The sequence below is a fragment of the Choristoneura fumiferana genome, chromosome 7 (assembly GCF_025370935.1).
Source record: "Choristoneura fumiferana chromosome 7, NRCan_CFum_1, whole genome shotgun sequence".
NCBI lineage: Eukaryota > Metazoa > Arthropoda > Insecta > Lepidoptera > Tortricidae > Choristoneura > Choristoneura fumiferana.
In genome coordinates, this window is record NC_133478.1 from 4573372 (window position 1) to 4599475 (window position 26104).

The 26104-nt window shown below is 37.0% G+C and overlaps 1 protein-coding gene across 3 annotated transcripts; it reads left to right on the forward strand.

Moving 5' to 3' along the window:
• The first annotated feature begins 3091 nt into the window (after positions 1-3091).
• On the forward strand, positions 3092-25944 carry LOC141429382 (xanthine dehydrogenase-like). 3 transcript variants are annotated; one of them, XM_074089675.1, is made up of 17 exons: positions 3092-3201; positions 9254-9320; positions 10980-11149; positions 11555-11715; positions 12729-13165; positions 13239-13462; positions 13545-13647; positions 14483-14610; positions 14765-15055; positions 15183-15470; positions 15655-16154; positions 16341-16524; positions 16603-16798; positions 16918-17684; positions 17913-18105; positions 18862-18972; positions 25747-25944. In XM_074089675.1, exons 2-17 carry the CDS (start codon positions 9278-9280, stop codon positions 25815-25817), a joined length of 3867 nt encoding a protein of 1288 aa, XP_073945776.1. In that variant the 5' UTR covers positions 3092-3201; positions 9254-9277; the 3' UTR covers positions 25818-25944. The 3 variants fall into 3 exon arrangements, with proteins under 3 accessions (XP_073945776.1, XP_073945777.1, XP_073945778.1); XM_074089676.1 differs by lacking the exon at positions 9254-9320; XM_074089677.1 differs by lacking the exons at positions 9254-9320; positions 10980-11149.
• The last annotated feature ends 160 nt before the right edge of the window (positions 25945-26104 follow it).

Here is a 26104-nt window from a genome sequence, read left to right on the forward strand (position 1 = left end):
TTTAGAGTTCCGGAGCCAAAATGGCAAAAACGGAACCCTTATAGTTTCGCCATGTCTGTCTGTCTGTCTGTCCGTCCGCGGCTTTGCTCACAGACTATCAATGCTAGAAATCTGTAATTTTGCACGAATATAAAGGTAAACTATGCCGACAAAATAGTACAATTCAAAATTCAAAAATATTTTTTTTAGGGTACCTCCCATAGACGTAAAGTGGGGGTGATTTTTTCAACTTTAAAGTGCAAATTTTCATTAAAATCGAGCGTCCCCCCCTCTAAAATCTATACCGGTGGGTAGAAAAATTTGAAAAAATTCAGGATGGTAGCAAGTATATCAAACTTTCAAGGAAAACTATAACGGCTAAGTTTGCTTGAGAATTATTAGTAGTTTATGAGTAAATAGCAGCCTAAGGTATGAAATACGAAATCCTTAGAAAAATATTACTTATTTTTTTCTTAATGGCTACGGAACCCTATTTTGGGCGTGTCCGACACGCTCTTGGCCGGTTTTTTAATAATACTATAATGTTGGAAACGCAAAACTTTGTAAACAGTATTACAGACCTGTTTCAAAAGGCTATTTCTAAAAGACATTTCACTACCTCTCCATTATCCTGCTACTAGCCCGCTACCCACCAAAACATGCAGCCCGGGGAGTGACTTTTCCTTTATTCAGAGAAACAAATAATTAATTATGGTACACCTATGTTTATTCAGAACCTTTATCTCAATGAGATGTCTTTAAAAGGTTCTTTTAAAGGTTAATAATGGTATCAAAACAAGAATGAAAGTCTTGAAAGGTTTGTAGACACAACTAAGTGATCTTCGTACGAGAATCCATACTAATACTAATAATGTAATAAATATGAAAGTGTGTGTGTGTTTGTACGTTTGTCCGCCTTTCACGTAGATCGGGTGATTTTTGGCATAGGGATTTATGGGCCAGAGAGTGATATACTTTTTATCCTGGAAAATGTACAGTTTCCGAGGGAACAGCGCGCTATAATACGAATTCCACGCGGGCGAAGCCGCGGGCAAAAGCTAGCAGTGTTACAGGAAATGAAACCGAACAGCTGTATTTTATGTAACTCGGGTTTTAACAAATAAATATTTTTATTTTATCTTATCTTATCTTACCATGAAAGGTCATTTTGACACACAACAGAATAAGTAAAGTACAGAAAGAAGTCTCACTGCCGTTCAAAAGTAACGTTTAGGCATAAGAATCGTGCCGCTCTGTCCATCGCATTTAACTCGTATTGACTCGCACGCGGCACGTGTAGTGGAATAGCACACTCTAGGGGGCCCCCAGACATCTACTTGTAGCGGAAAATAAAATCGCGGAGTGAGCCGCACCTGGTTTTGATCCCAATAATAATATAAATGCGAAAACATTATTGCATCTAAATAAAAGCTTGCAATATACAGAGACGTTTTGTTGCTTCAAAATTAGCAACCTTTATGTAAAAACTGTCCAACAACAAAACTGCCCAACTGGCCAACAAAGCGTGGCAGTAAATTTGTTTACCTATAGTGATTTGTAGGCTGTACTTCCTAAATCATAGGGGACGAATATGTGATCAGTGGAGGTATGCTATGTTCAAAGTAGTCGATATTATGTCGAATGGCTCACTAAGATGTCAGCTTTACAACAGTCCCATCACAGCTCAAGAACTTCGGATTACCAAAACAAAACATAAGAAAACATAGAAGTCCTATATTGGATTGGCTCAATCTATTTCAGCCATATTATTTTTTATGTTCCTTAATAGTAGGTAATTATAATTTTGATTAATTATTATTAAAAAGTATTCAAAAAAAGACAATAGGTAGATTTTTCTTTGTTTCTCTGAATTTACATTTGTTTTACGGATCTGAGACGTGGGCGCTAACGATGGGCCTCATTAGGAAGCTTAAAGTCACTCAAAGGGCTATGGAGAGGTCTATGCTCGGTGTTTCTATGCGGGATAGAATCAGAAATGATGATATCCGCAGTAGAATTAAGGTTACCGACATAGCCCGAAGAATTACGAAACTGAAGTGGCAGTGGGCGGGGCACATTGCTCGCAGGACTGATGGCCGATGTGGTCAAAAGTTTCTCGAATGCCGTCCGCGGACCGGGAGACGAGCCTAGCAGTCAGTAGGCCTCCAACAAGATGGAGCAAGTGACGACCTAGTTAAGATCGCGGGATCGCGTTGGATGCGGAAAGCGCAAGACCGGTCTGAGGGGAGAGCCTATGTCCAGCAGTGGACGTCTTTCGGCTGACATGGTGATTATGATGACATTTGTTTTCGTAAAGGAGCATAGTACTACATTATTGCCATACTAGGGCACGTACATTATAGAGGGTTCAAAGTAGTTGCTATAATGTTGTATTACTTGCGCGTTGATTCAATATAATATGCTATTAAACCATTTTAGAATAATGCTGACTCAATGATGCCAATTGTGACATTTTATGTGAATAAATTTTTATTTTTGATGAAATTGGGTCAACTGTCACTTCGATAAACACAGTGCTCTACCGTTTTGTCAACAACCTTTCATTGTTGTATAAAATATGTATAAATTACATATTTAATTTATTTTACTTTCCATTGTTTAGGTACATGTCTCACATTCTACAAAAAGCCGCAGAAACCTCCAAGCAAATTTTATATTAAACTATATCAGGTGCTTTAATACCTTCAACGTATGTAATTTCTTTCTTTTTTCTTCTTCGTCTTTTCACTCTTTCTTTTAAACTGTTACCCCATTTATAGGGCTCATTCTTCCTCATCTGCAGCCTCCACTGAGCACTTAATGAGTGTTTACGGCCGTTTGAGCTCGTGTTGAGTACTTTTCGATCGGCTTTAGCCAAGCGCAGGTTTTCCAAAGGCACATAATACCTACTTGACATTAAACACTTGTAAAAAAATCCAATAGGTACCCGCTACTTCTAGAGCACAAACTCAACAATGAGAAGATAATGACGATACTTATGAGTGGCAGTGAAAAACCAAAAACAATATCGAATTCTTTGTTATTCCACCCCATGGAGGTTATAAAGTCATTTAAATCTGCTAGCATATACACATTGTAGTTGGGAGTCGTTTGGCACAACAACACGTGTAAATTGAAATTTAGTTTATTTGATTACGTGGCAAATATTTAATCAAGTAACAATCGAAACCGGGTAAACTTCAAAACTAACTTGAAAACTAGGTGAGTGTAAATTTATATATACCCAACCTAGCTCTTGCCTGCGGCTTCACCCCCTTGTAATTTTTCTAAATTTTTATTTTTATTTTTCTTCCATTAACAACATTCTCCTGACAGACAAATAACGAACACAACACAACAAAAGAAGAATTAGCAAAATTTCATGTCCTAGACATAGCGGTTAAAATTTTAAGGTTGTACGTAGATCCCCTAGGAATATCGGGGTGAAATGGTGGTGGTGATAGTGGTGGACCAAGTTAACTATAATTTAGTATTCAATTCGCAAATGTATGTCTGCGCAAGCTGGCTCTTCGTTATTTGTTCATTATCAGAGCCCGTAATTTTCGCGGCATTTTTGATCTGACATAGTGACTAGTCACTTATCAACTTCCGTTATTCATTATCGATATATCGATACACAACATGTTAAAAATGATTAAAGTAGAGCTCAACAATAGACGGTTTTATCATTAAAGAGCGATCTTTTCCAATCAACTATTGAGCAGTCGATGTGAAATAAAATATTAGTGCCACTTGTCCCATGGGACAACTGGGACGTAATCATCCCAGTAGTCCCATGATGGGACAACTCAATGGGACTAGTGGGATAGACGGGACATAAATATATTATGGTAATCCATATTTATATATCTCTATTGCACATCGACTGCTCAATTTCATATTCAAAGTCTGCTGTAGTGCTAGTAAGTATTCCACTAATGAGATAAAAGATGTTACGATTAATATTGCTCCTCTCATCCACTTAAAGGTTGACTGGTGCAGATCCATTAAAGGGATAAGTTCGCCTTTGTACATATATCGCATTGTTTGTAAATTGTGTTTGTTTACTTATTTTGTACAAAAAAAAAGAGTTTACATACATTATTTTACGATAATATAATTATCGATATTATTTAGGTAGAGTCGATAAGTGAGAAGTCACTACAACAGATCAAAAATGCCGTGAAAATTCCAGGCTCTGCTCATTATTCTGATGTTCCTACAGTTGGCCAGTGTGTGTGTTCCGTGATTAAAATTACTGACCGAATAAAATGCTTGGGCATTATAGTAGATGAATCTCTTTCATTCAAACATCAATCACAGAAGCATTGTATGCTAGAACTCGTAAGTTGGTATCGAATTTAATAAGTTGTGTTATATAACAGACCTAATTAATAAGGCAAGTGTACTTTTCGTTTTGCCAGTTAACACTAAGTTACTGCATACATGTGATGGAGTGGGTGAAACACAGTTACTAGTTTACTAGACATCGAGAGAGCGCAGAGATTCTTAAGGTGTCTACTTTCCACCCTTTCTTACTTTTTCCTATTAACTTGCCTTACAATTCACGCAATTACAATATCACGCAGCAATCTCCGATAAATCGGGGAATATACATAAAATTCCTCCTTTTATGGAGTCGGTTAAAAAGGTAAACGCGTCTAAAGCAAATAGGATTCCTTTATTACCTATTCTATCAAATTAAAACTAAGAAAACTTGCAAAATAAGTTAACCTGCGCAGTAACGTATTCAGAAACTCCGAAATTCGAAAATCGATGTTGGTATCGTACCTTCCATCCCTCTCAATCTCGTGTTAAACAGTAAGTCTCAGAGGGACGGAACGACACGAACTTCGATTTGTGAATTTTGTAGTAGCCCCGCTGTCCTTAGGGATAGAAACTACATCCATTTAAATTCATTAGAGTTCCGTGGTTCTTGGAATTCTCAGAGCACAATACTTCTTAACGCAAAAAGACGTAACTACCATCGATCTCCTATGTAAATAAGCTCTTCTGTGACGACAAATTATAGTTGGAAAGTGCACTTTGTGTTTAAGAACACTAATAAAACTGTACCGGGCTGTAGGTACTTATGAAGTACTAGCTGTACCCGCAACTTCTTTTGCGTCTCACGGTAACTTTGTACTCATCATTTCCGCAGTTGCTTCGGTTGGAAACCCACGCTGCTTTAATCAGGTCATCCGTCCATTTCGTTTGTTTTGTTCCTGGTCACCATTCGTGATTCTTTCTCCTACAACGATTATCTGTTCTTTGAAAAATGTAGCCTAACTATTGTTTCTTCAACTAATTCTATCGCCCGTTGCCTGATTCTAAGCCTATGAGATCTTCATAGTAATTACAATTATAGTCCCATCATTATTATCCGCATTGGTCTGAAATGAAGTACAATGTTAATACAAGTACAATAAATCAAAAATAGGAACTACCGAGTTTGTGTTTTAAAATAGTTACATTACAAGAACTTTTTGCACTCTTAAATATCCGTAAACTCTAAACAAGTGACTGAACAGAAAGGAAGGAGTTCACAGAAATATGGTGCAGTAAATCAAACTTCTTCTTGTATTCTGTATCAGCGTCGCTTCTCCGGATAAAATATCTTGACTGGATTACAATAAAACGGTACGCGAAGCACTGGCTTTACAATAGCAACTCGGAGCTGCAATTCCTAGAGTAAATAGGTACACTATCTTCTCTCAAATTCCATCTTCAAAGCTTAAAGTGATCATTATTGTCCTAACTGAAATGTATAAATGTGATCGTTTGTTTCTTTGTCCTTCTTTCGTGTGAATAATGTGTCTGTCTCTACTGGGATCTGAATCCAGGCCCTTAGTCAGAGTCACTATCAACTAGGCTATATGGTCTTCTACATTTATTTATTTCAATATTTTTTACTGTATAACAGTAAAACTGAAGCACCGTGAGACTAAGATACAACTTTCATTGTAGGTACACAAATAATAAATGAAAGAATTATTACAATTGACATAAGATTAAGAAAATAAAATTAACAATTTGGTGTTTTTTTTTTCGTGCTTCCCTAAAACGACGGAACACCACACCTCGCTTTGGCCGGAGCAAAAGTTGGAGCGCAGGTACAGCTGTTGGTGCTTGGCTATTGACGCATATTTATATCAAACAGAGTCACGGGCTTTTGCTAGCATCAACACAAAACAGCAACTTTATAAACGTCACAGAAATCTTCAATAACCTATTGTTGCTATTAGTGCATGGACATAAAGCTTTAGGTTTGTTCAGGAAGATGCAACAAGAAACCCAATATCATGCTTCGTAACGTAAAGAATGCAATGTCCAGAACATGCTGCATAGAATCTTTTATTGTAAGTAAATACATGAAAGAGTACACGTCGAGTTTTCAAACAGACTAGACTAGAGACTTATAGTTTTAAGAAGGTAGTATTCTATTCTGCAAATATATTTTCTCTGAATCTTACTGCAATTTTTCTTTGAAATACTAATATCTTTGCATATAATGTGAAAGACTGGTTCGTTGGAGGTAGTAAGTTGGACATGATGCCCAATAGAGAATACAAAATTGAATATTGCTAGTTCCAATGCCGTATAGGCAACAATGGCACATACGATAGTATCTCATTATACGTATATCGGATGTTTCATGTAACCGGAACAATGAATTAAACCTACAATTGGGTAGTTACCGGATAAAAAAAATATTTTTTAGTCCGTCAGGTTAACAAAAAGTATTGGACACGATTTATTTAATACACCTTAAAACCGTACCATGAAAATATCGAGCAACCACAGTGTTGCGTAGTCCCGTTTTTTTCGGAATAAAAGGGAGGACAAAAGTTTCCGAAAGACAAAACTGTCGCAAAACACAGACATTCATTGCTCCGTAACGCATAATTGCCATAATTAATTTCAGGTACTCGTAATGCAAAATATTCACAAAATGATTCTAATTATAAATAAACCCGCGGTGCTCACCCAAAACTATGAGATTTGACATTTCGGAGACCTCACGTCCCACTAGCGCCTCTAGCGGCGAATTCATACGCGATAGCCCTCATTAAGGCACTAACTAGGAGCGCCTATACAATACATACGTAGTTGATATGTTGTTAGTGTTTGATATATTAGACTTGATATTACTAAATGATATTGCAGACGTCTAATATATCACGCTGAATCTGTTATGGCAGTAATACACCAGTCAAGCAGTGTCTTGTTGTCAGCCCGGTACATACGAGTTAAGATCTGACACACGTTGTATCTTACGCGTTTTTGTAAAATGCCAGTAAAATCGGCGTGGTTTGTGAATCGTAGGAAGCGTTTGCTACTAAGCGGATGGAGTGGTGTAACAGCTGTCAAAACAGAGAAGAAGTCGAGAAGAAGTATGATCTGTCTTAATGCCAAAATTAAAATATGGAAAATTCGATCCAACCCTATTTTTTACTAAGAAAATTAAATCACAAAATTTGACAACGAAATGGAGACCGCGGATCGGCAAGCACATCGTAGAACGTCCAACAAGATGGACGGACGACCTGGTTAAATATGAGGTAGGCCTATGTCCAACAGTGGACGTCCTACGGCTGATATGATGATGATGATGATGAAAGCTCGTAAAACAAGCAGTTTCAAAGATTCCCAGAGAAAACCGCGGCGCACGATAGGAGACAAGTGTCAACTGTTTTAACGGATGTTTGTTTACATGTGCTGTCATTATCCGCGCTACAGACCTGTGTCATCAAATCTCCAAATTAGTATAACAAAATGTTAGCTATGAACAGATTGCTCCGTAACCAAATTACTAAGGTTGCTACCTTCATTACAGACTCAACAAAGATAAATTACACAGCAAAGTGTAATTTAACAAAAGTAATTGCACTGTTAATGAGCGTCGGCTTTCAAAGGGATTGTGAGATTAAAATTGAGCATACGGAATTGTATGGCCGCATCATTGTGAGCGGATTAGGATTGTGTCTGTGTGATTGGCTACATGACGTGTAGATACCTTATCTACATTTTACAATGGTTTCTTCCTACTAATATTATACAGGGTGTCTGTGACCATGGGGTTTTAAATTCAAAGTTCGATTCTACTCTCGACACTCATCTACTTTTGTTTTGTAACATTTAAAAAAAACTTAAATTTAGATCATTTATTGATCCACAAAGTTTAATTGTTAAATCAGTGTTTCGGACATGGCGGTTTTATCGCTGGGTCTTAGCAGCTAGTGGCTGGGGGTCTTGAAATATTTTGACATTTATTTGACATCTCTAAGATAAACATTTATCAATGTGCCGTCAATTTAGTATTGTGTCGCATACATTGAAAATTACATTAAATTTGTATGAAAAAAAAAACAATTAAGTATGGGGATATTTTATAAAAGTAGCAGAACAAAAGTAGCTCAGTTATGCGACTTGAATCGATTTAAATTAAGCTCCATGGTCCGAGACTCCTTGTAAATGCTAAAGCTTGTCAATATAATATGTATGTGCATACGTATGTATGTGCGACGACCAGATGGCCTAGTGGTTAGAGAACCTGACTACGAAGCTTGAGGTCCCGGGTTCGATTCCCGTGTCGGGGCAGATATTTGTATGAAAAATACGAATGTTTGTCGAGGTCTTGGGTGTTTAATATGTATTTAAGTATGTATCTATCTATATAATTATATTTATCCGTTGCTTAGTACCCATAACACAAGCTTTGCTAAGCTTACTTTGGGACTAGGTTAATTGGTGTGAATTGTCCCGTGATATTTATTTATTTATATTACTCCTGCACCCTAAAACGGCTAAAGGGGTTTGGGTGAAACTTGGTAAGTAGATAGCTGAACATCTGAAATAACACATAAGCTAAGTACTTTTTAATCCGATGTTCCCACGGGATAGGGATAAAATCTCGAAATAACAACCACTTGGCTTAGAGTCATGAAATTCGGGATGGTTGTTTGGCAACGTCAATGAAAACCGTTTCGGTAATTCCCACGGGAATTTTCGTTTGTTACTCCTTAATGCTAGAATGGCTGCACAGATTTCGATGAAATTTGAAATCTAGATAGAGTCACGAAATTTGACACTGTTGTTTATAATGCAACGTCAATAACGACCACGATGTAATTTCAAACAAAGATTATTTTCTTGTACAAGAAAATGACACATAAATGATGGACTGACATTACTACAAATTAATGCAGCATACATTATTGATGTAGCCATGAGTGCTCAACATTTTATTTTAATCGTTTCTGTTTAATTTCAGTTGCAACACCAAAAAAAACTAGAAATGTCCAAAATATTGTTCAAAATAAATGGAAAACAATATGAAGGTAAGTTAGTTCGGTCTAACAATAAATCACTGTCCTTAATTCCGTATTTCTTATAAAAGTAAATATAAAATCAACACCTTTTCTGTCCAGAACTTTGGAAATCACCATTTGCAAATAATGTCTAAGGATTTTAGAGCTTGATCACCAGCTTAACACTACTCTCGTCTATGAAATAGTATATTTGCGATTTGAATATATTTATTTATTTATCTTATCACACTGTGATTGAATAATGTAAATTGCTATTTAAAAGATTTGTCGACGCATCCAATAGAGACCTCGGGCGCCCAGAGTCCTCACTGAAAATCAGCGCCACGGCTTGCCGTGGCATTATGCTGAGTGGGGACCTGTTTAGCGTCATGTATGTCTTTATTTGTTCTATGTTTGTTCCTATGTTTGTTTTTTATGGCGTTAAATAAATTTATTTTCTTTCTTTCTTTCTTCTTTCTTTCAGAGGGCTGGCCACTATATCGCAGAGCGAATAAGTATCGCTATACAGCGAAGAAATACGGCCAGCCTTCTAGGCACCTTGCCCATTGACGGCGATTTAGGCCAAATTTTCTACCTGTAGTTTATGTTTTATTATGTTTGTTTTTGTTTATTGTTAAAAATAAAATTACCTCCCGTTTATACCTTCCATTTTAAACTCTGTTCCATATAGTAGAAAATTCAATTTTAACTCATGTGTCACTGTATGTCTCTCTTTCTGTCTCCTACGGTGCGTAAGAGACGGATTGATACTTAAAAAAAACTTATAACTTTTGATATTAAAGTAAAAATAATGTAGTAAAAATGGCTATATAATTTTATAATGAAACTATATAGGGACACCTAACTATAATGAAAATTATAAAGTAAAATTATAAAAAAATACTAGGTATTAAAATCGATGCTGTGGGCGAGGTGGTAGGCCCATATAAAGGATAGCAATCTTTGTAAAAAAAATGGATCTCCTCACTGGACAGTCTCAGTCTCGACGTCGAGTAAACTAAATATACTTCTTTCCTGAAACGAGTTTGATAATGTCAAAGGAAAAGCAATGCCCTATTCAAATTATAGTATGAACTTTTGTTCTTGTTCTTCTTGACCTTGTTGTTGTGTATGGTTTGAAAGTCTTGCTTTAAAGTGAAGGCGAAATTGAATGCGTTTCGGAAAATCACAGTTAAACCACGCTTGTTAGTTGTTTGCTGATAGTAATCAACAGTTTCCAGTTTTTTTTTTTTTAATAAACAAGTGGTACTTTTTTTGGAAAATTACTAGCCACTATTAAAACCCCTTAGGTCATCACGGTTCAGTAGGTACGCGTATAAACTTAAATTACTTACTTAAAACCCTTAACACAGGGAAGCTTAAAGTTCCATCTTACAGACTGGCTAAAACCAAAAAGTCGTTTCTGGGAAATTGCATACTTTTTTATGAGTAATAAAATTCCAAAAATATTATAAATGAAACAGATACAAAATTCAGATCTATTGTCAAGAAGACATTAATATCTAAGGCGTATTATAAAGTTAATGATTATATCATGGACAGAAATTTTGGAAATAATTCCGATCCGCAAATTATGGAGACGCGTTTTCAAGAAAAGGCTGCATCTGACTCTTAATTCCTGGCAACAAGACAAAAAATAAGGCTATTTAAAAAATATATATGTTTTAGCTGACGGAAAGTACGGTCCAGACGTGTCTCTGAACGAATTCATCCGTACCGTAGCGGACCTGCGCGGCACTAAAGCGATGTGCCACGAGGGCGGCTGCGGCGCGTGCGTCGTCGCCATACGCGCCGCCGCGCCGCCCACCAATGAGATGAGGACGTTTGCTGTCAACTCTGTAAGTTAGAACAATAATTTTGAAGTCAACTAAAAGAATGGCTCGCAGTATAGGACATAAGTCATGCCTTGGGTAGTTTTAGGAGGCCTCTTCGGTTTATAGGAATATTACTGCAATTTTCTGCCTTCAGAGAGCAGCACTAGCACAAAACCTATATATAAACAGTTTTTTGAGTATCTTAAATTCTACATTATCATAAATTATTTCAATTATTTTTTTGGTAATATGGCTCTATCGTTACTTTCGATGTAAATATCATGTAATTTGGGTTCCTAGTTGACTACGGAACCCTAAAGATGACATACATTCAATAATGTTCAAAGAATTTTTTTATGTACTTCATCAGTCACTTTTCATTTCAACCTGCAAATTGTCTTCTCACAACAAGTTCATTCTACCTCGCAGTGTCTCGTTTCCATCCTTTCATGCCACGGCTGGGAAATCACCACAGTGGAAGGGATTGGTAATAGAACAATGGGTTACCACGACATCCAGACAAGACTGGCCAAGTTTAACGGCACCCAGTGCGGATACTGCACTCCAGGATGGATCATGAATATGTACAGGTAGGTAACAAACTTAAATAAAGATGAAAATTAATTATAAACTTGTGCCGAGCTCCTATTTATTAATGCAAATCAAACTTTGTGCTTCAACCGTTAAGTTTGGATCAGTTACATTGATTGGTCCGAATAATTGCCGACGGGTTAGGCTAATAAAAGTACAGTAAAGCGGGAGGCAACAGTAAAAGAAACAAGAGCGTGTCGGACACGCCCAAAATAGGGTTCCGTAGCCATTACAAAAAAAAACAAGTATCTTCACGGCACTTACGTCCTTTTGTTGAGCGGTAAAACGGTATACCCGATCATGTTGAAACCAATTTTCCTTGAAAGTATTTTCATGTTTTAGCATATTTTTTTGGTTTACAAGATAGAGAGGGCGGGGCACAACTTATGCTACTTTGGGAGCTATTATTTCCGGAATTCATCACTTAATCATTTTTTTTGAGAAACCTTACATTAAATATTTTCAAAAGAGCTTTTCGTTGATGCCAGTTAAAAAAAAACTTTTTCAATTTCTGTTACGTGTATGGAGTGCCCCCCCTATACATATTTATTTTTGTAATTTAACTACAAAACTAAATAGCGGCTTTTACAAGACATCTTTACTCCAAATTTCATTGAGATACATCTTGTAGTTTTCGAGTAAAATGCCTGTGACATACGGACGGACAGACAGACAGACAGACAGACGGACTTGACGAAACTATAAGGATTCCGTTTTTGCCATTTTGGCTCCGGAACCTTAAAAATGGAATCAGGCGTGGCGTAAAATGGCGTAACTTTGCAAGTGTTAAAGTAAAACCTTGCTTTTTGCGATCCACCTTATTAGTTTTATTTATTTAATTGACTGACTACGTTTAAACGTGTTGGCCCGAAGAAGTAATTCAAACTACTTAAATTAAATTAACGTCTCATAGATATCAAAATTATTTTTTATGTACAATAGACGTACATCTATTAAACATAGTCAAAGATTGCACAATACAAGTATTTACAATATTTTTTATCTTCAACAGTTTGTACAATGCTAAGAATGGGAAATTAACTACGAAAGAAATAGAAAACTCATTTGCCGGGAACCTATGTAGATGTACAGGATACAGACCGATTGCAGATGCTTTTAAGACCTTCGCTTCAGATGCTGACTGCAATCTTGTAGATAAACTGACAGATTTGGAAGATTTAGGAATGTTCAAGCCCTGTGGAGTTAATTGCACCAAAAAATGTCCACATAAGAACAAAGAAAATGATATTCTTCTAGGAAAACTAAATTTAAATCAAGATAAAGATACCCCTGAAGATGATTGGTGTGTTGTTGAAGATTCCGATAACAAACTTACTGTTTTAGAATACGGAGCGCAAAAATGGTATAAGGCGTTTACACTTGAGCATGTTTTTAAAATTATGGCAATGTGTAAGGAATATAAACTGATAGCTGGGAACACTGGACAAGGTAAACATTTTTTTATAACTCAAAAACATTATAAGACTTAACGCCAAATACATAGCATGTATTTACTTTGTAGGTGTATACCATGTTGAAAGCTATCCTTCAAATGTGATTGACATATTTAGCGTGGCTGAAATCAAAGGATACGTCATAGATGTGAACCTGATTCTTGGGGCTGGGATGACCCTGACTGACATGATGGAGCTTTTCCTCGATCTTTCTTCACGCAACGAAGAATTTTCGTATCTGAAACAGTTTCATGAACACATGGACTTGGTAGCGCATATACCAGTGAGAAATGTTAGTAAGTAAAAAAATCTATTGTAATTTTTTTGTATTTGAACAATGTATTTTAAATTGAATGTATTGTGTTCTTTTGCAGATTGGAACTATTGGAGGAAATTTGTATATGAAGTATTTTCATAATGATTTTCAATCTGATCTATTTTTACTGTTCGAAACTGTAGGAGCGATGTTGACAATTGGTTGGTAGTTTATTTGGTATACACAATTTTAACTAATTGTCATATTTTATGAAATAAACCCGGATAACTCACGTCTTAAAACTTGTTTAGCTCTACATGTTTTGACGTGTGTCGAGTCGACGTGAGTTATCCGGTTTTACTTCATTAAATATGAGTGAGTTTCACGGTTATTATTTTGACTTATTATTTTTTTCGAAATTTATTAATGGGCCCTCTTTTCACAATTTAAGTAACTGTTTCGGTTATTTGGCTATTTTAACAATAAAGGTGTTTTTGGCAGGGTTGAGGCTAGTGGGCGCTACAATTCGATAAATATCTTAATGAACGTGATAAACGTCTGTAAGAGGGCGCTTTATATCATTTATATAAATAAATGAAAATATTATTTTTAGTTTTAAATTGTTAGTGCTTTAGTAGGAAAATACGAACTAAAAACCAAGAACAAAAGATACAAAACACGATATTCACGGCAAACTGTAAAAAAATAAGTTTTGAAAGATATAAGCGCGTCAGTTCCGTTTTTCGCCACGTTCATCAAGATTCTTGTCACTATATAATTCTCTAAAATATAAATTCTGCTATTCTTCTTCTCATTTTCGGATTTATAATAACATTTAGTCAGAATGAGCCAACCTCAAGCAAGTTTGTAACGTCAAATTGCACATCTAGATTGAAATACGACATTTTTTAGGCCTTTCAGAAAGTAAATGTACGTAAGTCTAAACTAAAATAGTACTCAATTATTTTTATTTGATATCGCTTTAGATCTAGGCGTGCGAAATTTGTCTCACGATACTAAGGCTATCTCGTAATATTATTAAATGTGATTTTTAAGCTGAAGGAGTACACAAATCGAAAACAATGACACTACCGGAATTCCTTAAAATGAATATGAAACGAAAAATCATACTCAACATTATGCTTCCGCCGCTTTCAAAATGCTGCTCTGTAAAAACTTACAAGGCAAGTGTTTTCAACAGTTAAATGTGTTTAAGTTAATTCTGTAGAATTTTATGTACATAAACGAGCAGTCACAGAACCTATATAGCTCTAGAATCACACCATCTTAACGATTATCATGACTAATCAGGTAAAATTATTATCACAATTTTTTTAGATCATGCCACGATCTCAAAATGCTCACGCTGTCGTCAATGCAGGTTTCATGTTCAAATTCAAACGTGACACTACTATCATAGAAAAAGTATCGATGATATTTGGCAGCATATCAGCCAGCTTCATTCACGCCAGCAAAACTGAAGCCTTATTGATTGGCAAAGATCTTTTTACTAATGAAACTTTGCAAATAGCGGCAAAGTCGTTATTTGATGAAATATTGCCTGAAGAAGCTCCGCCGGAACCTTCTGCTGCTTATAGAAGGATGCTAGCTGTTAGTCTCTATTACAAGGTATATCTTGAATTCATTTTTATTTATCTCTACTAAACTAAACAAGCTTTTAGTTTTACAAAAGTTTACTGCATTTATTTATAACCAATAAGAACTATTCTTAAAAATAAGTGAATATTTTTTTCAGGCAATTTTATATTTATGCCCGGAAGATAAACTAGATCCCAAACATCGTTCCGGTGGGACAGCAATAAAGAGGAACACATCTAAAGGAACCCAAATGTTTGATACTGATAAATCTGTGTGGCCCCTTAACCAACCCGTTCCTAAAATTGAGGCTTTAGTGCAATGCAGCGGTGAAGCCAACTTTGCCAATGACCTGCCGTCGAAGGTCGGAGAAGTTTATGGAGCATTTGTCTGTGCTGATGCCAATTCTGGAAGTATTATTAGTGGATTTGATGCGACTGAAGCTATGGTAAGCAATAAACAAATCGTTTTATTATAACATTTTCAAAAGTAACTTATAAATCAAGAATGAAGAGAAACAACAATTAAATCTAAGCTGCGACATCATATGATTTTCAACAAAAAATAGTATATATAAACATTTAAACTTATCAAATTACTGTATAATTCTATGAATACTTCATTGTTTTCAGAAAATAACAGGTGTTGTAGCATTTTATACTGCGCAAAATATACCAGGAGACAACGTATTCACTCCTCTAAACGTGCCGCTAATTCAAGCTACTGAAGAAATCTTATGCTCCAAAGAAGTAAAGTTCTATGGCCAACCTGCCGCTATTATAGTGGCAAATAGAGAAAAAATAGCGAACAGGGCAGCAAAACTAGTTAAAGTTAAATATGCTTCAATTAATAAAAATAGACCACTTTTAACTCCACAAGACGTCCTAAAGTCTCCTGAGCGCTCCAAAAGAGTAACAAATAATAAAACAGTAGAACCTGTTGATGTTGGCCATGATGTGAAGCTGGTACTTAAAGGCGAATTGAATTTGGAGACGCAATATCATTACTATATGGAGCCACAAACATGTGTAGTAAAACCGACCGAGGATGGTATCGAAGTATACTCTGCAACGCAGTGGCTTGACTTGACTAATGTGGCTGTTGCACAATGTCTGAAGGTGCCCGCAAATAGGTTTGTACCAAAGCAAGATGTATCATTACCCTCCTATATGTAGATAGCCAATTATTATTATTTAGACTTCTGAAGATGTAGAATAATCCAGCTGATACCTATTCCCAGTATTCCCACACAGTTTTTGATGTTAACTTTCTGCTTTGATTCTTGCCTTTCCCTATTAACTTGTTTTTCCACTTCTAGTGTTAACGTCATCGTGCGCAGAGTTGGCGGCTCATATGGAGGAAAAATAACACGGTCCGTTCAAATTGCCTGCGCAGCTGCAATCGTTTCCCACTTACAAGGCAAAACCTGCAGATTCGTCGTACCGTTACAGACCAATATTAAAATAGCTGGAAAAAGAATACCAACACATTCTAACTTCGAGGTAATATAGTGTGAATTAGACACATAACATTAAAAAATAAATATTACTGGCTGTAGAAACTGTTATCACTGTATTCAGGTTGGAGTTAACAATGAAGGTGAAATACAGTATTTGAGGAACATTTTTTATCAAGACAATGGATGTGCACCAAATGAAACGATAGGACATTTGACACTCAATCATTTTCTTAATTGTTATGACACAAAACGATGGTATATTGAAGCCAATAGTGTCGAAACTGACACACCCTCAAATACTTGGTGTAGAGCTCCATGTAAGTAATTTGTATTTTTTTTGTTCTTGTAGATTTCCGTAAAAAAATAAATTCTTTTACCATAATATTAAACGCAATAGATTTCCATATACCAATAACTATTTTTTACGCATTTTTAGCATCAACTGAAGGTGTAGCTATGATTGAAAATATAATTGAAATAATAGCTCATAATCTTGGCAAAGACCCAATGGAAATAAGGGCTAAAAATATGGCTAAAGGAAACAATCCGATTCCCGAATTAATAGATCAACTGAAACAAGACTCGAATTATGAAGCTAGGCTGAAAGAAATAGTCGGCTTCAATGGAAATAACAGATGGAGAAAAAGGGCAATGAAAATAATACCAATGACGTACGAGCTTTTCTACTTTGGCAATTACAATTCCATCGTATCCGTTCTACATGGTGATGGGTCGGTAGTTATAACTCATGGAGGTATTGAAATGGGGCAAGGTATTAACACAAAGGTTGCTCAAGTAGCTGCGTACATACTCGGGGTTTCGCTAGACAAAGTAAGCATCAAGCCAAGCACAAGCTTCATTTCTCCCAATACCATGACAACTGGTGCTAGCATCGGAAGTGAGTGCGTAGTTTTTGCTACAATGAAAGCATGTGAAATTTTAATAAAAAGATTTGAACCTATAAGAGAAAAAATGGGTAAACCATCATGGGAGGAGCTTGTTGAAAAAGTTTTCAAAGCCGGAATAGATCTACAAGCTTCACATATGTTTTCAAATAACGACGGAGTGAAGCCATATTTTATTTATGGAGTGGTTGCTTTAGAGTTGGAAGTTGATATTTTGACAGGAAACCATGATGTCAGAAGAGTCGACTTGCTGGAAGATACTGGCAGAAGTTTGAGTCCAGAAATTGACATAGGACAAGTTAGTTTTTTTTTATTAAATAATGTATTTCTGTGACACAAATTCAGAGGATTAACATGAAATTTGATCCGTTTCGCCATCCGTAGAATGATTATATATATATTAAATTTTTAACACTTTTAAACATCAGCTATGATATGATAACAACTAGAAAGTATAGTTTTTTGTGTTGGTGTTTTTTGAAGTAGACTATTATCTAAGTTGTGTTTTGGTACCCTTAACTTTCAGATTGAGGGTGCGTTTGTCATGGGCCTTGGATATTTTACGTCTGAGAAGACGATCTATGACCCTGAGTCCGGTAGGTTGCTTACCGACCGCACATGGACCTACAAGCCACCGGGGATCAAAGATATACCTGCTGATTTCAGGGTATACTTTAAGAGAAACGCTGGCAATCCTTATGGTGTCCTTCAATCTAAAGGTACCTTCATCATTGCCATTTTACTTAGGCTTATAATATAAATACCTTAGGATATCACAGACATCGACAGGCGGAGATTACATGTAGAAAGGCTAATTTCTCTAGAGATTTCTACAAGATACTTTGTAAGAAGCATTTAGATGTGAATCGACAAAGATCATAAAATATAGAATTAAAAATAATTCTATTTTAATTTTACATATGAATTAATTGAATCTTTTTCCATGGCAGTATGAACCTGCAAGGTACATAACTTGATTTATTTCAACTAAATAGCAGTTCATTTGCAAAAAATCGCGTTGGCTTACTTTTCTAAGTTATTGAAACTATTTGAACTAATTAAAAAAAGATATTCTAAATTACCGTTTCAAAGCGTTAGTCATCATCATCATCATATCAGCCGTAGGACGTCCACTATTGGACATATACATTTTACCTCTAGTTGCTTTGGTTGGGAGCGGCCTGCATCCACCGCGTACCTGCGGGTTAAACCCAGTCATCCGTCCAACTCGTGAGTGGACGTCCTATGCGGCGCTTTCGGACCGCAGTCTTCATTTGAGAACTTCTCGGCCCCGACGAGCATCTGTTCTCCGTGTTATATATATGGTCTGCCTATTGCTATTACCATTTAAATAAGCTATTTTTTTTATTCTGCTGGATGGCAAACGAGCAAGTGGGTCTCCTGAGTTCATGAGGATAAGGTATTATTTGATATGCAATTTACTAGAATGGATAAAAGGTTATATTGTGTTACAGCCACGGGCGAGCCAGCTCTGTGCCTCTCTTCAGTGGTGATACACGCTTTGCGAGAGGCGGTGCGATCCGCACGTCTCGACGCTGGATACAAAGATGACTGGGTCCATATTGGTTAGTATAGATACGGCTTTCAGTTATTTTTAGAGCAGCACATGCTTTAATGGGACTCCATGACTAAGACTCCGGTTGCCTATTCAGCCATCCGTCACAAGTGGGTAAATATAATTTTGAATCATAACTAATAGTACACTTGAAAAGTTATCTAAGAACTGTACGCTACCCGAAGCGTTACTCAAGTAAATTCATGTTAAATGATTCAAGCCTCGTTGTTACCATAAAGTCCAAAAATTAAAAAAAAAATACAATAAGATAGTCTTGCTTGAATCAGGGTTAAATCAGGCAGTCGAAATAAAATTCTGCGGTGTGGAAAGCAAGAGTAAGCCACACCACACCACACTATTTTCCTAAGAAAACCGTCGTGAATTCTCACTATTGATCTTCAACCGGCAACCATAACCTTTTTATAAGAGCGTTACGACTTTGAATCTATATTAATAATTTCGTCCAGGGGTACGGTAGACTCGAACGAAATGCACATCAAATTGAAGAGCGTAAAAAATTAGTCGATCCGAGTCGACAACATATATCCGCAAAATTCGGATTATGGAGAATTTCGTTAAATTCTAATGGCACTGACAAACAAACCGCAGTCGCCATCTTGGGTAGTTAATAAACGTTCCGTTTCATACTAGCTAGCTCTTAGATACGGCTCGCCTTCAACACATCGCGTGCGTCACGCCAAAAAAGTATCCATTACAAAGAACTGTGACTCATGTGACTGTGTAAAACGAAACGTCTTGCCGGAAAACTTGAATGGATCTTATCAAAACTCAAAACTATCACCAACTACCTTCAACTATAACTATTGTAATAATACGGAAATAAACCTTTTACATAAAGCTAGGCTTTATTCAATTAGAAATTTTACATGACACAACTTGACAGTTTGACAATTCATAGTAGTAATAATATAAAGTACATAGAGTTCAACGATGAGCATAAGGACTCTTTGAATCAGCAAAGAGTCGATATCATATCATTCTCCGCGGCTCAGAAGATTCCTCCACAATTACCAGAACAGCACACGCTCATGCTGTAATCCTTGAGATAGTGCGGCAGTTTTCGAGCCCTGGCAGGTCTCCTCAACGTTTCTGGCTCTGGCAGTGGAGCCACTTCAGACTGTGTCTGTTCAACATTTTGAGGAGGTGTAAAGCTGTCTTTTCCGGACACAGATTGGTGCTCGGGGCTGATATCTTGGGTAATTATTGGGGATTCTCGCGTATTAGAATCAGGTTCTGTTTCTTGGGCAATAATTTCTCCCTGACCTCCAATCGGGGCTAGGTGCCTATTTGACACGGTTGTTTCACGGCCATCAGGGAGCCGAATATATGAATAATCTGCGTTGCTTCTAGCAGATCCACTTCTTCCACTAGGGGCTGATATTTGCTGGCTCGGTCACAGCGGCGTAGAAGAACCTGCCCTGTTCCAGTCAACCATGTAGGCATCGAGGTTCCGTTAGGAGAGCGTCTGCTGTGCCGGAACATCCTCTCGTGTGGTGAACAATTAATTGCCGTACACAGCAGTGAGCGTATGGAATGTAGAGCGAATGGAAGGACTTTCTCCCACTCTTCCTTCGGCAAATTGTGGGTCCGTAGAGCCAATTGAACTGTTTTCCATAGTGTTGAATTTAATTTTTCCACCTGGCCATTCCCTTGGGGGTTGTAGGCGGTAGTGCGGCTCGTAGCGATACCTCGTGAGTGAAGAAATTCTTTAACTTCTGAGGACATAAACGACGATCCCCGGTCGGAGTGTATATACGCCGGCATACCAAATATCATGAAAAGCGAATTCAGATGCATGGTTACAGTCCTCGCACTTACATCAGTACATGGAAAGGCGAATGGAAAACGTGAATATTCGTCGATGACAGTAAGTATAAACCGATTCTTGGTATTTGTTGGGACCGGGCCCTTAAAATCTATACTAAGACGCTCAAAAGGTGAAGTGGCCTTTATAAGCTCAGGGAGCGGGTCTTGATTTCTGAAAAAGTTTGGCTTTATCTAACAGTCTCTGACGAATGTTAGATGAATTGATCCCGGCTATAAAAGCTCCACGTATGCTATCACTTCTATTCGTTTCAGCGTCCACGGAATTGAATTGGCATTCTTTAGATAGTTGTCTGAGTGCCTGAAGATATGTGTCGATAGATTCTCCTGACTGCTGGCGCCTCGTCGCGAGTACATGTCTAGCGTATATTATATTCTTAAGTTTTACATACAAGGCATCCAGGATGGCGATGGCATCAGCATACGTTGTGCAATCACTGATGTATGCAAAAACTCGCGGCGAAACATAGTTCACTAGCAGTTGTAGCTTGACGGCGTCAAGAAGACGAGCAGGAGCAGCAGGTGCGCCAACATCCGTTGCAGCGGGGGCGGACGCGGCTTCACGAGCGGTCAAAAAGTTTCCGAAGGTCCGCTTCCAGTGTTCCCACTCAGGCGCGGTGGTATTTAATGATGGGTCACCATCAAAACGTTCGGGTCGTAAGAATCTATCCATTTTACTAATTGAATAAATTGTAATAATACGGAAATAAACCTTTTACATAAAGCTAGGCTTTATTCAATTAGAAATTTTACATGACACAACTTGACAGTTTGACAATTCATAGTAGTAATAATATAAAGTACATAGAGTTCAACGATGAGCATAAGGACTCTTTGAATCAGCAAAGAGTCGATATCATATCAACTATCTTCAGTTGTTGACGTTTGTTCCGAGTCGACAACTTGTAGGTAGAAAATTCGGATTTAGCGAGTATTTTCAATAAAAAATGGAATAAATTACTGAGTATATATAATGGCGTTGCGAAGTAAACATGTCAAAGTCATCACATCAAAGTGGCGTGAGTGACACGTCATCACGTGTCACAGGTTTGCATTTCGTTCTCCATTGTGACCTTTTAAGGGCCCCACACACGGTACGATTCGTCGATTTTCATCAGATCGATCGTACAGACGGATCGTACCTTATATGGGGCCCTTTAGGTCTAATTTCTTTGATTATGAGACAGACATACGTAGTCGGTCCCAAAGTTCTGTCACTGGCACATTATTTTTAAATTTAAAACATGATTTTAAGAAAATTTGGCTTTTTTTCGCGCTGTCATCGTTCATCCACCATTACCTCTCATATTTTTTTTTTTTTTTTTTTTTTTTTTTTTTTTTTTTTTTTTTTAATTATTACTAATCATATTACCTTTGACGATTTCAATACAAATTCTTATAACTGACATTTATGTAAATTATAATGTAATGATGTATTGAATGAATAAATAAACTAAACTAAACTAAACTATTTCGTTTTCTAGAATTTTTTTACCGTACAACGGCAAAAACTACTAGACACTGGCAAAATTGTCCTCTGATGGACAGAGCCATATTTTTTTAAAGAAACAACAAGAAAATTTGATTGAATTCCATTTTTGAATGTTTGTCAATTATTTTAAAACAATAAACAGTCATTCGCTGCAATTTCTCACGATGGAGTGGACGTTGAAAGAAAACCGAATAGCTGTTTTAGCATTGCACCGCTGTGGGCACTCGCCAAGTACCATTTTCAAGTTGCTCAAAAATGTAAATATAACGCTTAGGTTTGTGTACCGTACGATTGACAGGTACAATGAAGTCTCCAGTGTTGAGGACAAGAAAAGAATTGGCCGGCCTCGCTTCGTACAAACACCAGCAGTGATCAAAGCGATCAAGGCACGCATAGCAAGAAATCCTGTCCGAAAACAGCAGTTAATGGCTTTGCAGATGGGTGTCAGTAGAAAAACCGTCAAAAAGGTTTTAAACGAAGATCTTAGTCTGCGAGCATACAAAAAATAGAGTGGGCACTTACTTAATGCCCGTCTAAAAACAATAAGGTTTAAAAGATCCCGGAAGTTGTTAAAGCGGTACGCGAAAAATCGACACCGTGATATCCTCTTTACAGACAAAAAGATTTTCGATATTGAAGAGAAGTACAATAAACATAATGATAGAGTGTACGCTAGGAGCTCTGAAGAGTATTCTCTGATCTTATTACGGGCCAACTGAGGTTCATTTTTGCGAAAAAGGGGACAAAATCAGTGCGAAAGTGTACCAAGAGACGGTTTTGGATAAGCATGTCAAAGATCTGCCCAACACGCTATTTTCAGGTCATAATTTTGTGTTCCAGCAGGATTCTGCGCCAGCACACAAAGCCAAGACCACTCAAGCCTGGTTTGGCCGTCAAAAAATCGACTTTATAAGACACGAAGATTGGCCTTCCTCCAGTCCGAACCTTAATCCTCTGGACTTTAAAATTTGGCAGGTCTTAGAGGGGAAGGTCTGTGCTAAACCCCATAAAAATTTGGAGAGCCTGAAGTCATCTTTAAGAAAAGCAGTCGCTGAAATAGACATGAAAATGGTGCGTGCTGCGATAGACGACTGGCTGCGCCGATTAAGGGCCTGTATTAAAAACAAAGGAAGTCATTTTGAATAATTTTAAGTACTTAAATTTATTTTTTTATTAAATGTACTTTAAATTGGTATATAATTTATTAAAAACTGATTGGTACTTTTGTTTTTATCATTATTTTCATTTGTGACAGAACTTTTGGGACTGACTACGTAGTTATTTGGGCAAATAAGATTTAGGAGAAATATCTACTGGTGAAATACCGATACGTAGGTTAGCCGTTAAAGTGTTTGTGATAATAATTAAGGCTGGGAATATACGTCAGATTTTTCGATAAGTACGACAGTCTTTACTGGCAAAAAATTTTTTCAAACATATTATTATGAGTCTACATTTTACCCGAGCGAAGCCGGGTTTTCATCTAGTAATAGATAATTACAGGCACAATATTAAAACTTTAAGTTTCACGATCTTGTTTTACATTTCATTGGTAAAATAACCTTCTTAATTATGTTCCTCCTATTTCTTAAAGTAAGAAATTGTGCCTAAGTCTTTGATCTAAACGTTTTCCGCAGGCAGAAATTAATTTAAAGCGCCCACTCTTTAGCTTTTGGAAATAGAAAGCATAGTTAATTGGGGAAAAAGTGAAATTTCCAGTACGACCTCTCAACTTTGAAAGCCAGAGATAGGCTTAAAACTAAATAATTATGGATTGTTAGATTATCCGTAACATGTAAGGCGTGTTTAAATATTATAATAATATATCTAAGTATTACTTAACTAAGATATTTACTAAACTTCGCATAGGAGGTCCCTATAGCAGGAAGCGTGCAAAAAGCCTTTTTATTCGAACGATAATTTCATAAACATATGTATCAAGTGCTCGGCGTTTCTATCGGAGGGCCTACTCTGAAATCCGAAAATTGAAGTTCGTATCGTACCATCTCTCTCACTCTCGTATTAAATACAGTAGAACCCGCTTAAGACGATTTTGAGGGGACCTAGCAAAAAATACGTCTTAACCAGGAAATCGTAGTAAACGTGAAAAAAAAACTAGTACCTACCTGATTTTTGTTTCTGATTGTTCATCGTAAACTTTTAATATGGTCTTTCTATGACTCTTTATTCTTGCAGTGATTGCTTCTTTTATTTTCGACACCACTGAACTAACGCTAACGCGAATGAAGATATGAATTTTAAGACTCACAACAATTGAAACTTAAAACAAATCAAATCTAAGTGTAGGTAGTGTAAATCTAAGGTATACGGTCAAGGACTTCAATTCATAGGCCACCATGGAACCATTTCACAGTAAACGTCAAAGTGACATCGCATTAATTAACAATGAAAAGGTGATGAATTAAAGTCCTTTACCGTACGAACCAATTAGCCGATCGCTTAGTCAGGGCTACAAACTGACGAGTATCTGGACAGGAGGAAGTGTCGCCAGAATCGCGTCCCCTTGCGTAATATTAGTACGACATGGTTAGTCCCAATTTTTTACACCAGAATACATAAGCTGGTAAGGTAACATTGAACTACGATGCAAGGTGGCTAATAATAATATAATTTTAGATAGCATATTAAGCGGGAAGCGAGTCGTGTTAACCGTGAAAAAACGTATGAAAATAGGCCTAAAATTGCAGGGACCGGCGTAAAATGGCGTATTATGCGGGTAATCGTATTAAACACTTTAGTACAAGTGTCACAGGGACGGAACGACACGAACTTGGAATTTCGTAGTAGCCCCCCAGTTCGTGTTAAAATCGTTTTACCGTAATTTCACTTTAATTTGAATTATGCTCCATAATCTTCTAGCATAATTTGTGCGAAAAAAACGAGTAAAACTGATGGGAACGCGGCAGTGCCCGCGCCAAATCAATTGCGGGACCCACTGCCTTGTCATCCATTTCTCAAAGCATTTCGCCGTATTTTCAAGCCTATGTAGAGTAGCGCTCGGTTTCAGTTGAAAGCTGTAATTCTGTTTATTTGACAAACTAGGGAAACTTATGAGAACAATTTCAAGTTTATCTATAATAATAATTTCAAGTTGAAGTATACGTTCATTTGCTTAGAATTAATAAGGGTGCAAAGTTCGTTGGAAACTGCCTGATTAAGGATCAAAAAAGCTGAAATAGTATTTGTTTAATACCTAGAGACAGACTTAGCATGGAAACAGGGTTTAGAAACCAGATTGTCATGATTTTGGAATACGTGACAGAAAAACTCGAGAGCCGAACATAGTATATTTAGATGAATGTTTTCTGATGATAAACAAAAATTAAAGATCTAGAAAATATGTTGACCTCACCCCAGCCGGCCCAAACTATGGAAGATACCGAATTGCCCACTGAGAATTGCCGGTTTTTTATAATATGTTGGTAGGTATTAATTGGTGCAAATACGAGTACGATCAGAGCGGCGGCGCGCAGTGCGCGTGTTGCAGCAGCCGCTGAGTCGCGTTGCTCCGAAGACGAAGGGCTACGGATTAGCCCGAAACATGTCGAGCTAAACTCGATTTAAGACGTGAGTTATCCGGGTCATTATATTTAATATGAGTGAGTCTCACGGTAGTTTCATGTTCAAAACGAGTACGATCCGGTTACAAACCATCAAAGTAAGATCACTTTCTAGCGCTTAGCTCGTGGGCATTTAGCTTTAGGTTAGCAAGCACTGTTTAAAGTTACTTAGGTCCCCAAATTAAGGCATAACAAACTGGTGGAACTTTGTAAACCTAATTTTT

Coding starts and splice junctions, on each gene's coding strand:
- LOC141429382 (XM_074089675.1), top strand. CDS start 9,278: ATGTCCAAAATATTGTTCAAAATAAATGGAAAACAATATGAAG. Junction 13,166..13,238: donor AGCTGGGAACACTGGACAAG/GTAAACATTTTT, acceptor TTTACTTTGTAG/GTGTATACCATGTTGAAAGC. Junction 13,463..13,544: donor CGCATATACCAGTGAGAAAT/GTTAGTAAGTAA, acceptor GTTCTTTTGCAG/ATTGGAACTATTGGAGGAAA.